This window comes from Mauremys mutica, chromosome 11 (genome assembly GCF_020497125.1).
Source record: "Mauremys mutica isolate MM-2020 ecotype Southern chromosome 11, ASM2049712v1, whole genome shotgun sequence".
NCBI lineage: Eukaryota > Metazoa > Chordata > Testudines > Geoemydidae > Mauremys > Mauremys mutica.
Window position 1 is genome coordinate 79,749,316 of NC_059082.1, and position 15,368 is coordinate 79,764,683.

A 15,368-nucleotide genomic window follows, 5' to 3' on the forward strand; every position below is an offset into this window, starting at 1 on the left:
GGGTCACTGGTTCAGTCCCCAGTGTGTCAGCCAGGAGGGCAGCCGTCACGCAAGATTAAGGATGTGATTTTGAATTAATGAATCCTAGAAGGGGGCCTCCGTAACTTCTGCAGGCGCCTGTGCTTCTCACATGGCAGAGGAGGCGGCGAGACCGGCGATCGAAAGCAGTAAGAGCAGGTTCCCTCCTGTTCTCAGTGATGATTAAAAAGCCAGGAGGAAAAACCGCCCCGATGTGGACAGACAGGAGGTCTATGGGGCAATCTTACCCCCGGGTCACAAATAGACAGTGATGATAAATAGACACTGAGGATCAACCCCCAAATACAATGTGAGGCCTCATTCTGGGCAGATTGTACCCACCTCAGATGGTCTCTCGAGGCGTCTGTCCCTTTGTGATCCACTTGGGGAATTCTCTTTGACTTGTGATCCCAATACAATAGTGAATTGGGCCACATGTCCCCAGCATTACAGCTTCTGCTCGGGATGGGGTTGGGTCACTTGGCACATTTTCACAGCTGCACCTTTGAGACGTCTTTCATCCTGCCAACCAAAGTGATTGCTTAGGACAACATCTTGGGACAGGCTATGGCCAGGGATGCCAATGGGTTAAATTCTACTCCCTGTAAAGTGAGGAACAAGACAGTGGAATAAATGATGCCCCGTAAATTCCCCATGAACTCAGGCCATGGAAAGACCAAACAAGCTAACCTGAATCACTCTCAGAGCCACTCACTGTCTCAAAAGCTTCTTGACAATAAGTCCAGCGGCTGCACTGCTCACTGTGCCCAGAAGCTGAGAGCAGAGAAGCGGTGAGAGGCATAAGGCAGCGGTGAGTGGTCCCAACTTAATCCGAGTGCCAGGAATTAAATGGGGGTGGGATGCAGTGAAAAAAGCAGGAGGTGGCTGGGACTTCAAAGGGGGATTTGCTTGTAAATGGGAGATTATAATAAATTATTATACTTTGTACTTAAAGATGTATCCTAGAAGGCACCTTGCTGAAACAGAATTCAATTATTTGGCACCAGGTAACAGGATCACTGAGGGCTAGAATAAGGTACCATTCAGTGCATGCAGCAAAGAGTCCCGTGGCACCTTACAGACTAACAGACGTATTGGAGCATGAGCTTTCGTGGGTGAATACCCACTTCATCGGATGCATGTCAGTGCATGAGACTCAGATCCTACCAGCATCTCTGGCGAGATGCAGGGCCATTCAGAGCATATTAAGGGAGGTCTGTTGGCAAGAGAGGGTTTTTTTTGCTAGCTTGCCCATGTCTGATTAATTTCCTGGGTAGTTTTCACATGGGCTATGATCCTGAGTCCACTGAAATAGATGGCAAAACATCCACTGATTTCTAGGGGACCAGGATTTCACCCATGACGTTTAGAGCAGTGACAAGACCACATGCCCACCCTAAAATGTTCCACTTGGTAGTGACCGTATTACACCGACTGAGATAAAGAGTAGTTTCTGTGCCCAGTGTCAACACAGAGCCTAAACCTCTAGGGTCTCCAGGACCAGTTCAGTGCCAGCCTTTGGAATACCATCTCCTCCTAACTGGCGTCACCTGCGCGTAACCCTTCCACAAAAATGTGCTCCTTCTTGGAGGCAGACGTGCCAAACCCATGGAAAAAACCGCAGAAATCGGGCTTGTTTTTGGCTTAATTGGCTTGTGAGTTGCTTGTTGGCTAGTTTTTGGCTTGTTGCTTGTTTGGTTTGTAGCTTGTTGCTTCTTTTTTTTTTTGATCGGCTCCCGGCAAGCAGGGGGAAAGGGGGGAAAGAGGGAGAGAGTCAGGGGGGCAGAGCGGGCCCACCACAGTCCCAGACTGCACGCCAGGGGGATCTAGTCACATAGAGTGTTGGGGTTCTTAGGGATTGGCTTGTTTTGGCCTTGTTTTGAAATGGGATTAGCTTGATTTTTGCCTTATTGTGAAAATGAGGGTGCTTATTTACCACGTGAAAGTTGGCAACTGTGCTTGGAGGGAAATAGAGACTTTGTGTGTGTGGCTTTCTTCTTTTTTGCTGTTAGAGGAGAAAAGCGTCCCAGTGAGATTCTCCCTGTGAGGTGGGTATTGTGCTTTCAAAGTTTCCATTTATAGTAGTGGGGCTCCAAGGTGCTCCAGTGGCGGCTGAGCTTACGCCTGAACATCTTATTTTAACTGCTAGACAAAATCAGGCACCAGCTACAGGGCTCCTTTAGGACCAGTTTCTGCCCTCTGATATTCACACACAGCTCTTCCCTACTCCCAGCTGTGGCACTGCCTTTCTGGGATCTCGGCCAAGGCACTTAAATACCTTATGCCTCACTTTCCCCGTCAGTAACATAGGTCTGCCTTTGTAAAGTGTTGTTGAGAGCCTCAGATGAAAAGCTCTAGATAAGCACGGTCAATACTAAATGTCAGTTAATTCCCAGATTCATGGTCTTACGGGTTTTAGGTGCGCTGTTGTTGGCAAAGATTCTCACCTCACACTGATTGCCCGGCAACTGCCAGTGCCGCAAATAATAGCAGAAGTGTGCTTGTCTAGTTTCAGGAGTCCAGATGGTGATGGAGAACGTCTCTTCCTCTTCGCTGTTCTCAACCAGCTCCACCACTCAGCATGAAAACTCCACTATGTCCAATGACTTCTCTGGCCTCCAAAAGAGCATGCATATCCTTTCCATGGTGGTCTACAGCATTGCGTGTCTGCTGGGGGTGACGGGCAATGGCCTTGTCATCTGGATCGCTGGCTTCAAGATGAAGAAGACAGTTAATGCCGTGTGGTTTCTAAATCTGGCTGTTGCTGATTTCATCTTCACCTTTTTTCTGCCCTTCAGCATCGCCTACACTGCCCTGGGCTTTCACTGGCCATTTGGGAAACTCCTGTGCAAACTGAACAGCACCGTTGCCTTCCTCAACATGTTTGCTAGCGTCTTCCTCCTAACAGTGATCAGCATAGACCGGTGCATTTCGGTGATCTGCCCTGTGTGGTCTCGTAACCACCGGACACCAAAGTTGGCTTCCAACATTGCCCTGGTCACATGGGTCCTAGCCTTCATCATCAGCTCTCCGTATCTTGTTTTTCGAGACACGGCTACTAATTCGAAGAACGTCACGAGCTGTTACAATAACTTTGCCCTGTCTGATGACTATAAATCTGAGGCGACACGTCGGCTGTGGAGAATGAGGCACAAAGCTATGATCGTAACCAGATTCTTATGTGGGTTCCTCATCCCCTTCACCGTGATCCTCGTCTGCTACAGCATTATTGCCGTCAGGATGAAAAGGAGCCATCTAGCCAGGTCTACTAAGCCTTTCAGGATCATTGTTGCTGTCACAGTGTCTTTTTTTCTCTGCTATTTCCCGTACCATGTCTTCTGCTTGCTGGAAATGTCTAAAAACTCTTCCAATCAGGAACTGAAAATGGCCCTTTACATAGGGATCCCCTTGGTTTCCAGTCTTGCCTTCTTCAACAGCTGTATCAACCCCATCCTCTATGTCTTTGTGGGGCAGGACTTCAAGGAGAAGTTCCGACAGTCCATCCTCTCTGCCTTCGAGGGGGCCTTCAGTGAGGACTCCATCCTGACCACTCTGGCCAGCAAGAGAAAATCCAGAGCCACTTCTGAAGCAGAAGTTCCAGGGGTTTAATCAGTAGCTAATGGCCCAAATTTTAGTGGTAAGTTACAGGAGACCAAGTTCTGTCCTCTGCCACACCAGGGCAGTTCCCGTGGATTTCAGTTAGAGTTGTATTGTGTCACTGAAGGCAGAAATGGGCTCTGAGTGATAAAGAAGTGTGATTTGCTCCAGTTTGGATGTGCAAAGCCCAAGGTGGACTTACACACCAAGGAGGTGAAACAGCTAGATGGAGCGGGGCTGTAGAATGAAAAGCAACTGACAGAGGGTTGTTAAATAAGTAGCAACCCCCTGCCACATACACTTTACACTCTCCCGTTGGTTGCTTTTCCTGCTATTTCCCCCTTTTTCATTTCCCTCTGTGTGTAAGTTGCACTCATTTTGACACACCCATGGAGGACCAGATCAGTGCAAGTTATTCTGTTTTTGCCACTTCTGCTCATTTTTAACTTGCAACATAAGCACTGAATGTGGCCCAGAGAATGTAATGGCAGGCGGGTTATACCCAGTCTGCACCTGGCCCGTTATTTCTAGATAAAGCTTGTCTGTTTTATTGCCCTGCCTTCACTGATACCCGCTGCAGTGTTGCCTTGGAAAAAAGCTAATATTTGCTTAGCAAAATGTGTTCCACAATACCCATGTTTAAAAGATTAAGGTGCCATTTCAGGTTTCCTTTACCAGCAGTCAGACGGTACCAGTAATCAGTTCTGCGTTGCTCATCTTCTATACAAACGTCCAGGACGTGAAGAGCCAGCCCTTTAGACCTAATGGCTTGTGCATTTTGTTATTTTGTTGATCCGCTGACAGGTCTCCCAGCATCTTCCTTATCTTACTTGGGTTCCCCATAAAGAAATATTAGGATCCTCTTCACAGTGACTCGTCTAACAAATGTCTTCTATCCAGCGTCGCCTCGGGGGTGACCTTGTGGATTCTGATGCATACACCCAGGGCCGAACCCCACTTATATTTACAGCTGTGTAGCCTGACTTTGGTCCGGTGGCAGGAGTGTAGCTGTAACTGTTGCCAAGTGTCCTACAAACTGCTCTTTGCAGAGGTCCCAAAATGCTTGGGCACCACTCAGTGGCAACATAGTGCATTGCTGCTCCTATATATATATATATCCACACACATATATATATCAGAAGATAATCTGATACGTCCTGTTTACAAATAAGTTAGATCAGCAGATGTGAAGATCCTTTTTCATGTCATGTATTTTTATCTGGTGCACTGGTCCTAGTGAACTAGAGGGCTTAGGAGAAAATAACCTGTTCAGCAAAAAGGTGGCTGGAAGACACTGTAGGATCCACAAGGATTATTGATCCTCTTCACATTGTGTCCTTATCCTCGTTGATGCTATCGTGTATGGGCATGATCCAAAATGTACTGAAGTCAATAGAAAGGCCTTCAACGGGTGTATTAACAGCATAACTTTACTCCCAGGAGTAATCCCCTTTAGAGTTAATGGGACTACTCATGTGAGTAAAGTGATGTGTTTTTGCAGGACCAGGACTCTAGGTAGTAAAACTATATAATTTTCCTCCCAATGTATACTGGGACATGGACTAATAGCTGTGCCCTGTTGCTCAAGTTTGATATAAAATACACGTTTTTCTGACTGGCAGCTCTCAATGTTAGACATTTTACTGTCCCTCAAATAGCTGAGACCTGATAGTTTGTATTTCACGTAATGAATGTTAAAAATCAATAAAAAATTTAAAAACACACAGCCTGCGAATCTAATGACTGTTGTGTCACCCTGTGCTGAAATACATGGAAATACTCAGTGATCACAACTGACCGTGCAAGTTCACCTTGGGCGATGGGACAACTAACCAAAACAGCTGAACCATCTGGAATTCAGAGACCGCTGGAGTTAGGGGCAAAACTGAAGTAAATGGGGCTCCAGCCTGGGCTCAGGGATCTGTGCTTGTGGATCCAAGTGCAAGACTGAGGTCCTCGCTTATGAGTCGATCTCAGTGGTTGTGATACACTGGAAAACCAGTTGCTTGAGAATGACAAAATAATACCCCCCTTATGCCTCCAGACTGTATCTGCTTGAGCATCAGACTGGAAGCTGCTGTGGATGAGGATTTGGGTTTTTGTTCAGCAGGAGTGATCAGTCTTTGGCCAGGTTTATTTTTTAGAAGAGAAAACCTCAATGATCAGGAAAGGCATTTCAGTATAGAGTGAGATGCTGTTCTAGGAGGGTGTCACTCTCTTCTTCCTGTCCTTGTGTAACTTGTCCTCTGCTGGCTCTCCCTTCACCTAGCAGGTTTGGAAAACCCGGTGTTCAATACCAGACTGTTAATCCAAGTGAGAAAAAAGAGCATAAATTATATCTGCTCTGCTCTCCCTACTTGTCAGTATGGTTCACATACATATGAACACATTGTATGGTTGTGTAGAATGAGCACTGTCACTCACATACATGGAGGGAGCCAGTAGGGGTCCATTGGCTCATGCAGTATTTAACAGAATTAATGTAGGCATTGATCCTTCCAATGCCACAGAGGTGCTTAACTTTAAGCATGTGAGTAATTCCACTGAACTCAGTGGGACTATTCACAAAGTCAGGCACCCTGGTAAGCGCTTGCAGGGCTGGGTTCAGAGAGAGTTGACCTTTGCCAGAAATTGCTGACTGTTCTCCAGGTGAAACTGCACCCGACAAGTGCAATGTTTGTTCTGCAGCATGCAGCTGAGGGGATATTTACTTACTCCCAGAGGTGAACTGCAGTATCAAGGTTGTTCAGACCAGCATTTGACCTCCTTGCTTTTTACTTATGTTTGCAAAGTCCATGTAATTCCTACAGAGGAGTGGCTCTCACAGCACAGACCTTGGCACTTCTGATCCCGGCTCTGACTCTGACACAGATTCTCTGGACTAGCTACACTATGGCAGAAATCCAGAGGAGGAGGCCCCAATCCCAAGGCCTCTGGGCACTTATCCAGTCCCCAACATAAAAGTGAGCAGCCTTCAGGGGGCATTCAGGCAGCAGGGTTCTGGGTGCCCCCACAACAGCCCGTTGTCCCTCCGAGTGGCACAACCACAAAGCAGCCTTTCTGAACCACAGACTCCAGCTCCCCATGTGACAGAGAGAAAATGACTTAGGCCAAACTGGGCAACCGTGGGTACCTAACATTAATTGCCTAGATTTGTATTAATTTTGGTGGGAGCAGCAGGTGCCCAGTGCCTTTGAAAATCAGGCAACTTATTCAGGTGCCTAACTTTGTTGCCCAAATATGAAAATGTAGGACTCAACAGCTCTATGCCTCAGTTTCCATACCTGTAAAATGGGGATAATACATACCCTGCAGCATGTCTCAAGGGTGCCGTGAGGCTTAGTTATTCTTTGTAATGCAGTAGTGCCTAGAAAGAAAGAAAATACACTAGTGTCTCTCAAAACACTGTGCAAATGTTAGTAAACCAAGCCCCACAATGCCCCTGTATGGTAGGTTTTATTACCCTCAGGAACTTAGATGTTAGTGTTAGGCATTATAGAAAACCCTATGGCAGACTAAAATCTTAGGGGTAAACTAAGGCACGGAAAGGTTTTAATGCTCCAAGGTCACACAGAGTCAGAAACAGAATCCTGGAATTCTACCTACAAGTCCCATGTCCCCATTTGACCCACCTCCTTTCTTGCCATCGTTTACCTTTGCCCTCATTAACTCCCACTCACTCTGTCCTCTGCCTAAACATGGCTCCTAACATCTTTTTGTCAATTCATCCTACCCTGAACTTGGTGCCTTCTTTCAGGCCTCCCTGTATGCTCCAGAAAGCTTCCCCATAATGCTTGCCAGGTGCCCCATCTTCAAATCACTTCCAAAAACCCACACGTTCTGCACAGCGTACCAGTGATAATATCCACGTGCCATGATTGTTCACAGGTTCTGAGCACCCTCATGTTCCCTCTGTAGTCCATTATATACTGCCTTCTCCTGATGCCACTGTCCCATTCTGACAGCTGCGTTGCCCCTCTGCTGAGCAGCAGCAGATGTCTGAGGCCTTCCAGGTGGCTTCCCAGTAGAGAAGAAATCAGTGATGCCTGGGTATATGCTAAGTGTAACTTGTGTCATTAACACACGTACTCCAGGCCTGAAACAGAGGTGGTCAAACAACACAGCAGGCAATCCCTTTTTCCAGGACTCTCAGCCATCCTCAATTCTCACAGGACACTCTGCCCTAAGAACTGACTCAAATCAGATTCCAAGGCCAGAAATCAAACTGTCCTGCTGCTCGCACAGAAACTGGCTTCTATGCAGTACTGGGCCTGGCCAAAGCTAACAACAACACAACACGTCTTCCCAGGACTGAACATTCAGTTGTGCCTGTCAGGAAAGAGAACTTGGAAGACTGTGTAGCAGCACCACCTGGTGACACCTGCCGAAACAATATTGTAGGTATTGCAAAATGCCACACACAGGAAGGGCACTGATGATTTTTTTAACAAAATAATTAACTGCTCACAGTCATGGCTCTGTTAATGAACACTCTGGAGACAGATCTGGTGCTATCATAATCTGATCCTATAGCCCTTACGCAACCAAACACCCCAGTAACATCAATGCAGCTGGAGCTGGAGACAAGATCAGTCCCAACATAAATCTTCCCTTGTGCTGAGTTCTCCCATGTCAGACTCTCTCGCTATCACAGGATCTCTCATTTGTAACCCAAGGGCGACCTATTGATTTTCTTCCATGTCCACTTTAGTTGTCACTCCCTTATCGGAAAAGGTTAATTATGAAAAAAGCGTAAAATAGTCACCAAAACTATAAAACTTCTTCAAAGCTGACCAGTGAGTCCAGGCAATAGATCCCCCTCTCCTCCCCGTGATGCAGTTGTACTTTCAAGGTGATTTAAAATTTAATCAGCTGGGGAGGGGGGAAAGGAAGAGGTGTTCTCAGAAAGGGCTGAGAGTTCATTCTGACTGTTTGCAGTAGCTGAAAAATGTGTTAAATCTGCTGTCCCAACCGATATGAAAACCTGATTGGTTCCTGTGACAGCAGCGCCCTGGGTGAGCCTATGAAAGCACAGCGTATTTGAGCCAAGTGGAGGGTTAAATCTGCACTGCTAGGAATGGTCTGAGTGAGGGATGAACCTCAGCAGGGGATAGGAAGAATGAATGTGGGTTAGTGACGTGGGTTAACAGCAGAGGTGGATCTGGCAAGGCTGGTAGTGTTTGGTGAACTGATTAAGGCAAATATAGTATTAAAAGTAGCTTGGTGAGGGAGCTATGCAGGGCTGGGAGGATGACTCTTGCTGGAAGGGGCACTGTAGATTCAGAAGCGTATGGTGAGCCCCTAGGCAGGAATGACGTTAGCCTGACCTAGGTCTGAGTGGCGACTGTACAGGTGTGAGCATCAGGCAGGAGACCCATCAAGGAGGCAGTGGTGAAAAGTGGGTTTGGAGGAGAGAGGGCATTTCCTTCATGAGATTAGGGGAATACCCAGGAAAGGAATGAGGCTGAGCGTAGAGGGGGACACAGAACAGGAAGCCAGAGAGGGCACCAGAGGAACTGAGAACCGAGATGAAAGCAGGGGAGGAGTTACACAGAGCCTTGAAGATGAGAACAAGGTGCTTGGGCTGGATGTCGTGGAGAAGGAAGGGCCAGGGAAGGAGAGGGGAGGCAATGTGACAGGGGAGGAAGTACAAGCTGTTTGGTGACTCAGACATGAGGAACCTCTTGTAAAACCTAATGACCCCCACACCCACCCCACCTCCCAATGGAGCTAAGAGGCTGCCTCCTATGAGACTTTCCTGGTAAGTCAACCTTTTAAAGAAGTGTCTCCTTGCTGGGCTGGGGGATGGACTGGTTGAATAGCCCAGCTCTGGGTTCAAGCACAGCATAGTACGCAGGCGCTCAGAGAAAGGGGAGCATATTTTAGAGCCTGCTGATTTGGCAGGAAATGTAGGCTACAGTTTCCTGTCATGAGTGAGACGTGGTCGAGACTTGAGGATGAGGCAGGCAAGCCCAGGGGTTCTGAACCTTTTTCTTTCTGAGCTTCCCCCACCCTCAACGTGCTAGAAAAACCTCCTTGGCTCACCTGTGCCACCACAACTGTTTTTCTGCCTATGCAGAGTAGATTCAAAGCCAGGGCTGGCATTAAGGGGTAGCAAGCAGGGCAGTTGTCTGTGGCTAGACAAGGATTGGTTAGTAGGAAGCCTGGCTCCGTTTGCAGAACACAGGATACTAAGACTATTATTGACCTTACCCCAGCGAGCGTAGAGGCACAGCTTGGCCTGTGCTAAGCTAATGAATGGAAACGGCACCACAGCCGCTTTGTGCAGCAGAAGGGTCGGATTCCCACCCAGTGTTCAAAAGCAGCAGGGAAGGGGTCTGTTTACCCTGCCAGTGCATTGCGGCCTGAGGAAGTGTGGTCTGCTGGCTCAGGGGTGAGGCCAAAACATATGCGGCGTGCAGCACCCACTAGCCACGGTGCAGGCTGCTCCTGTAAGGGTCAGAAAAGTGCAGTCCGTAACGCAATTCCTGCAGGCTGCCCTGAGCCGCCCTGGAGCCAGATGTAAATGCTGCTCTGCTCGCCCCACTACGTGTGCTGTGAACAGAATTTTTGTCTATGTTGTGTGAATTTTGTGCCTCTGTATAAATTCTTGCTATGCTAAAATACAAACCTGTTCTGGATTAGCATATCCAAGTATAATTACAGCCTGTTCCATACCAACTCCTATGAAAGAATATGCTACTGACCAAATGCCTACTCAGGGCATAACACTGAATTTTCTAATCCAGGGGTGGGCAAACTACGGCCTGGGGGCTGCATCCGGCCCTTCAGATGTTTTAATTTGGCCCTCGAGCTCCTCCCAGGGAGTGGGGTCCAGGGCTTGCCCCTCTCCGCACATGACATGGCTCCACACGGCTCCCAGAAGTAGCAGCATGTCTTCCCTCTGGCTCCTATGTGTAGGGGCAGCCAGGGGGCTCCAGACACTACCACCACCCCAAGCGCGGCCCAGGCAGCTCCCATTGGCCGGCAACCATGGCCAATGGGAGCTACAGGTGCGGCGCCTATGGACAGGGCAGCGTGCAGAGCTGCCTGGCCATGCTTCCGCGTAGGAGCTGGACGGGGGACATGCTGCTGCTTCCGGGAGCTGCTTGAGGTAAGTGCTGCCTGGCGCCTGCACCCCTGACCCTCTCCAGTGCTCCAACCCCCTATCCCAGCCCTGATCCCCCTCCCACCCTCCGAACCCCTCAGTCCCACCCTCCTGCACCCCAGAGCCCACACTACCAGCTGGAGCTCTCACTTGCCCCACCCCGCACCCCAACCCCCTGCTCCAGCCCAGAGCCCTCTACCGCACCCCGAACTCCTCATTTCTGGCCCCACCCCAGAGCCTGCACCCCCAGCTGGAGCCCTCACCCCCTTCCGCACCCCAACCCCCAATGTTGTGAGCATTTATGGCCCACCATACAATTTCCATACCCAGATGTGGCCCTTGAGCCAAAAAGTTTGCCCACTCCTGCCCTAATCTTTAGTGAAGCAGTGAATGCAAGGCACTGGAGGACGCAAATTAAGTGCTAAGTGGTGCCTGGGTATTTCACCACTAGTACTTGGCTTTTCATTTTCCCTATTCTAAAATGTGATGACTCCAGTGAATCTGCTCAACTGAACTTCCCTCTTTTGTAAATGAGTTTGAGTGCAAAAAGTGTCTGTAAAATAGCAAATTGAATGATATTACTAAAAAATTTTGCAAAATGACAGGACTCTAAATCACAGGATTGGGCCTGGACAGGCCTGGCAGGTGGAAATATCAGTTGGTTCAGAGGGAAACAGATGCCATTAGAGCAGATGTGGGCAAACTGCCTGGCCCCTGAGCTCCTGGCCAGGGAGGCTAGTCCCAGGCCCCTTCCCTGCTGTCCCTCCTCCCCCGCTGCCAGCACTCTGGGTGGGGTGGCTGGCTCCGGCTGGGCCGAGCAGCTGTGAGCTCCTGCTGCTCTGAGCGGCATGGTAAGGGGATGGAGGGGTGGGGTTGGATAAGGGGCAGGGGGTTCCGGGGGGCAGTCAGGGGACAGGAAGCAGGGTGCGGTTGGATGCGGGGGTGGTCAGGGGATGGGGAGTAGGGGCAGTTGGCTAGGCATGGGATTCCGGGCAGGGGGAGGCTGTTGGGACGGGGGTGTGGATAGGGATCGGGGCAGTCAGGGGACAGGGAGTGAGGAGGTTGGATAGGGGGTAGGGTCCTGGGAGGGGGCGGTCAGGGGACAATGAGCGGGGGGGTTGGATGGGTCAGGAGTTCTGAGGGGGGCAGTCAGGGGGCAGATAGGGGACAGGGGCCAGGCTGTTTGGGGAGGCACAGCCTTCCCTACCCGGCCTGCCATACAGTTTCACAACCCCCATGTGGGCCTTGGGCCAAAAAGTTTCCTCACCCCTGCACTAAAGGTTCTACTTTTAAGGCAACACTTGTTACACATCTGTTCTCTCCCAACTCTCGTTCCAGATGTGAGACTTACATTGTGTGTATGTGCGTGCGTGCACAGTGAGCTGTTTCTAGTTAGAGACTAGATACTCCGTCAAGTCCCTCATCCCTCACGAACACTTGAAACCGGATAGAGGGAATAGCCAAGTGCCCATAACGTATGCTGCCATTTTAATTCCTGCAAACACGGCAAATCTGTGAGTCAGTTCAGACTAACCCTGAAGCTGAGAGCTCCTGCAAACAGGAAAACCACGACTGAAAGGTATGTTATCAGTGAAAAGTCACCCAACCCTGCAGAAACTAGACTGTAACAAATAGCTAGGGTGCCTATTTCTCTTCGGCTATTAAGTCACCATAAGGCAGTAGTTGTTGATAAAATATTTATATAGTGTTTACATGACACTTAACATAGCATAGATAAGACCTGCTCCATGAGTCTAGCGAACCAGGCTGTTGTCAAGAATCAAAATGTGGGAAATGCTGTTTCCCACAATGTTTTCAAGGGTGGGGAGGGAATGAGGAAATTGCACCAATGGCTGCTTAGACTTGTAACAGTATTTATAGCTTCATTGGTATGTTCTGCCTCCTTTGCTGGCCACTGTCCATCTCTCCCACTATGCTGACTTGGGAACCGCTCTTCTCGTCCATTACTTACAAGGCAGCGAAGAGGGAGAGGCTGATAATGGCTCACAGCAGAGATGGTGGTGTTTGAAAACTCCCATCCATGTGAAAGTATTTGAGCAGTGCAGACCACTCTTGCAGGCTCTAGGAGACAATGCATTGTAATGGAGGCTGTGTTTGTGCACTGTTGAACTCCAATTTACAGGGGAAGATGAATCCTATTTATATGGCTCCATCACTGTGGTTTCTGAGTACATCTGTGGTTCCCTAATAGTTCCATTCTTGCTAACAATCATAATCAGAAAGATTGCTTAATAAACACACTTTAAAAACATGCTGCTGAGCTTTGCTGGATGGAAGACAGTTGGGTGGTGGTAGCCAGGGGAGGGGGAAGTATTGGACTCAGTGTTGCCAACTCTCATGATTTTATCATGAGTCTTATTATAATTATTGTTTTCCATAAAGCCCCAGCTCCTGGAGTCAAGTGGCTATGTGCTGATTTCAGTCTTCATTCTTTTCTTAAAGAAAAAGTAAGTTTCTAGCCCATGTGGCTGTGAAGAAAGCTTCAAAATGTGACTTCCGTTCACTAAAGGCTCAAAAAGAGAAGGCAAATAAGACCACCACCAACTTTATTATATGTACATAATCTCATGACTTTAAAGCCAATCTCATGATTTTTGGTAAGCCTGACTCATGATTTTTGAACATTTGGGGTTGGTGATACTGTGGACTAGATGACAGGTGTTAGAGGGGAACTGTTGTGTCTATGTTATGGCCAGATTCTAGAGGAGACTTAACCAATTAGCAGAATCCCCCATCCTGGTGCATGTTACTGCTCCCAAGAATCAAACAGGGACTTCAGTGAGCACCAATTCTGTCACAGCTGCCAAAAGCAAACTTCCCTATGTGAGTCAGTATGAACTGTAGTAGGGTTATACCAAGGGCTCAGTCCCAGCTGAGGTGTCTTGCATAGGCCTTCAAATGACTGTTAACTGAATAATTATATTTTATAAAATACAAACACAAAAAGAACCATGCTCATGCCCGATCCTTTGGCACAGGTGTATTAGTAATTCTTAGCACTTGTATAGCACATTGTAAAATTAACAAATCCTCTTCTCCCTGGGAGTTAATTATTCCCATTTTACAGACTTGCAAAAGGAGACACAGAGAGAGGTAAAGTGACTTGACTAAAGCGACAGAAAGCAGTTGGTGTCAGAGCAGGGATCAGAAGTCAGATGTTCTTGGTTCCCAGACCTGTGGTAAGATAATGCTGCTCTCTTTGCTTGGACCTGTAGCAATAATGTCAGGGAACTGGAGCAATGCAGTCCAGATCAGACCCTCAACCAGCAGATTCTGGGTGTACTAAGGTAGCTAAATGTTTCTAGGGAAAGTTGCCAATTGTGTCAATGATCAAGTGCTCCAAGACATTTTATTGCCATCACTTCTGAAATAACTTTCAGACCTGCCCTGCTTGCTAGAAGTGAGGTGCTACAGTGGATGCTCCTGTTAGGGGCAAAATCAATGCTGCACCAGGGAGGGAATCAACCCAAGATACTGAAAAATAGTTAAAGAAATGTAGGGCTCAGCGAGCTTGGGAAACACCTGTCAGGTTACAGAGAAATACATTTACAGGGCTTGATTTTTTCCTTTCACTTACCAGTGTAAAATCAGAAGTAACTCCACAGAAGTAAACAAAGTTACTTGAACAGAAAATGTGTGACTGGTGAATCAGGCCCACAGTAAGGAATTTATTTTGTTCACACAGCAGAAATAAATGCTTTAGTTCTGTGTGAACACGTGTTAAATGGATCGATAAGCTCCATTCAGTTTTACCAGAATATGAAGAGAGATGATAAACTAGTTGATGGAAGGAAGGAAGTTTTAAAAATATAAGCAAAGGTTATGGAATCTAAGTGAAATGAGCAACCATGAGATACTAGAGTGATATGTGCTATATGCAGACCAAAAATAAATAATCCATCTCATGTTAGTGAAAGCTGTAATTTAAAGATATGAAACTGAATGCAGGACCACTTGCCTGACAGGAGACAATGGATATCACTTGACTTCACTTCCCCTTTTATGTTAGGCTCTCAGAACTATGAAGGAGAGGGGGAGGGTTCAGTACTGATATTAATAACTGCCTAGGAGCCCAAGGTCTCACTCCAAAGTAATGAAAAATAGAGGTTGGCTGCTTGTCATGGAAAAAAAAAACCCACAGCTTTGTCATGGCAAAAATTGCACAAATCATAACTTTGGTTTTTAAAAAAGCTAAAATTGTGGCACAGATTATAATTAACATTATTTATCATGGGAAACTGAAAAAACTAAAGTATCCTCCATTTTACAATAAAAAGTTTTAAACTCATTTAAAAACCGAAAACCATTTTAAAAATCCCTCATATAAGATACAAATCCAAACGTGTGAAAATTCATGGTAGTTTTACTTATTTGCAGGCTGTGCAGGATGACAAAGACCATGACTTTTTATAAAAAAATAAAAATAAAATCTGAAAATCATTGAAATCATGGCTGTGATAAACATAGAGGCTTAAAGACAGAATAGCTAACTCTGCCTCTTTCTGCAAAGCAGCTGGGGATTTAAATGACCTTTTCAGCCGATGTTAGATACAGAATGCAGGGGGTCCTGCTAAGAAACTCAAAATTAAGTGCAATTGTGTTTGATGTGCTATGAGTGTAGGGG

The 15,368-nt window shown here is 47.3% G+C and overlaps 2 protein-coding genes across 3 annotated transcripts in view; both read left to right on the plus strand.

Annotated features, from left to right (window-relative positions):
• The first annotated feature begins 30 nt into the window (after positions 1–30).
• LOC123343840 (chemokine-like receptor 1) lies at positions 31–5,015 on the plus strand. The gene is made up of 2 exons (XM_044979280.1): positions 31–829; positions 2,528–5,015. The coding sequence occupies exon 2, from the start codon at positions 2,542–2,544 to the stop codon at positions 3,625–3,627; it is 1,086 nt and encodes a 361-aa protein (XP_044835215.1). The 5' UTR covers positions 31–829; positions 2,528–2,541; the 3' UTR covers positions 3,628–5,015.
• Positions 5,016–9,243: 4,228 nt separating this feature from the next.
• PRPSAP2 (phosphoribosyl pyrophosphate synthetase associated protein 2) overlaps positions 9,244–15,368 on the plus strand; it is a 38,787-nt gene continuing 32,662 nt past the window's right edge. The window contains exon 1 of one of the 2 annotated variants that reach the window (XM_044980151.1): positions 9,244–9,376. The gene's annotated coding sequence lies outside the window, so the exon portion shown is untranslated. Of the gene's footprint in view, positions 9,377–12,083; positions 12,303–15,368 lie in introns of those variants that run through there. The other variant, XM_044980150.1, reaches the window with a different exon arrangement.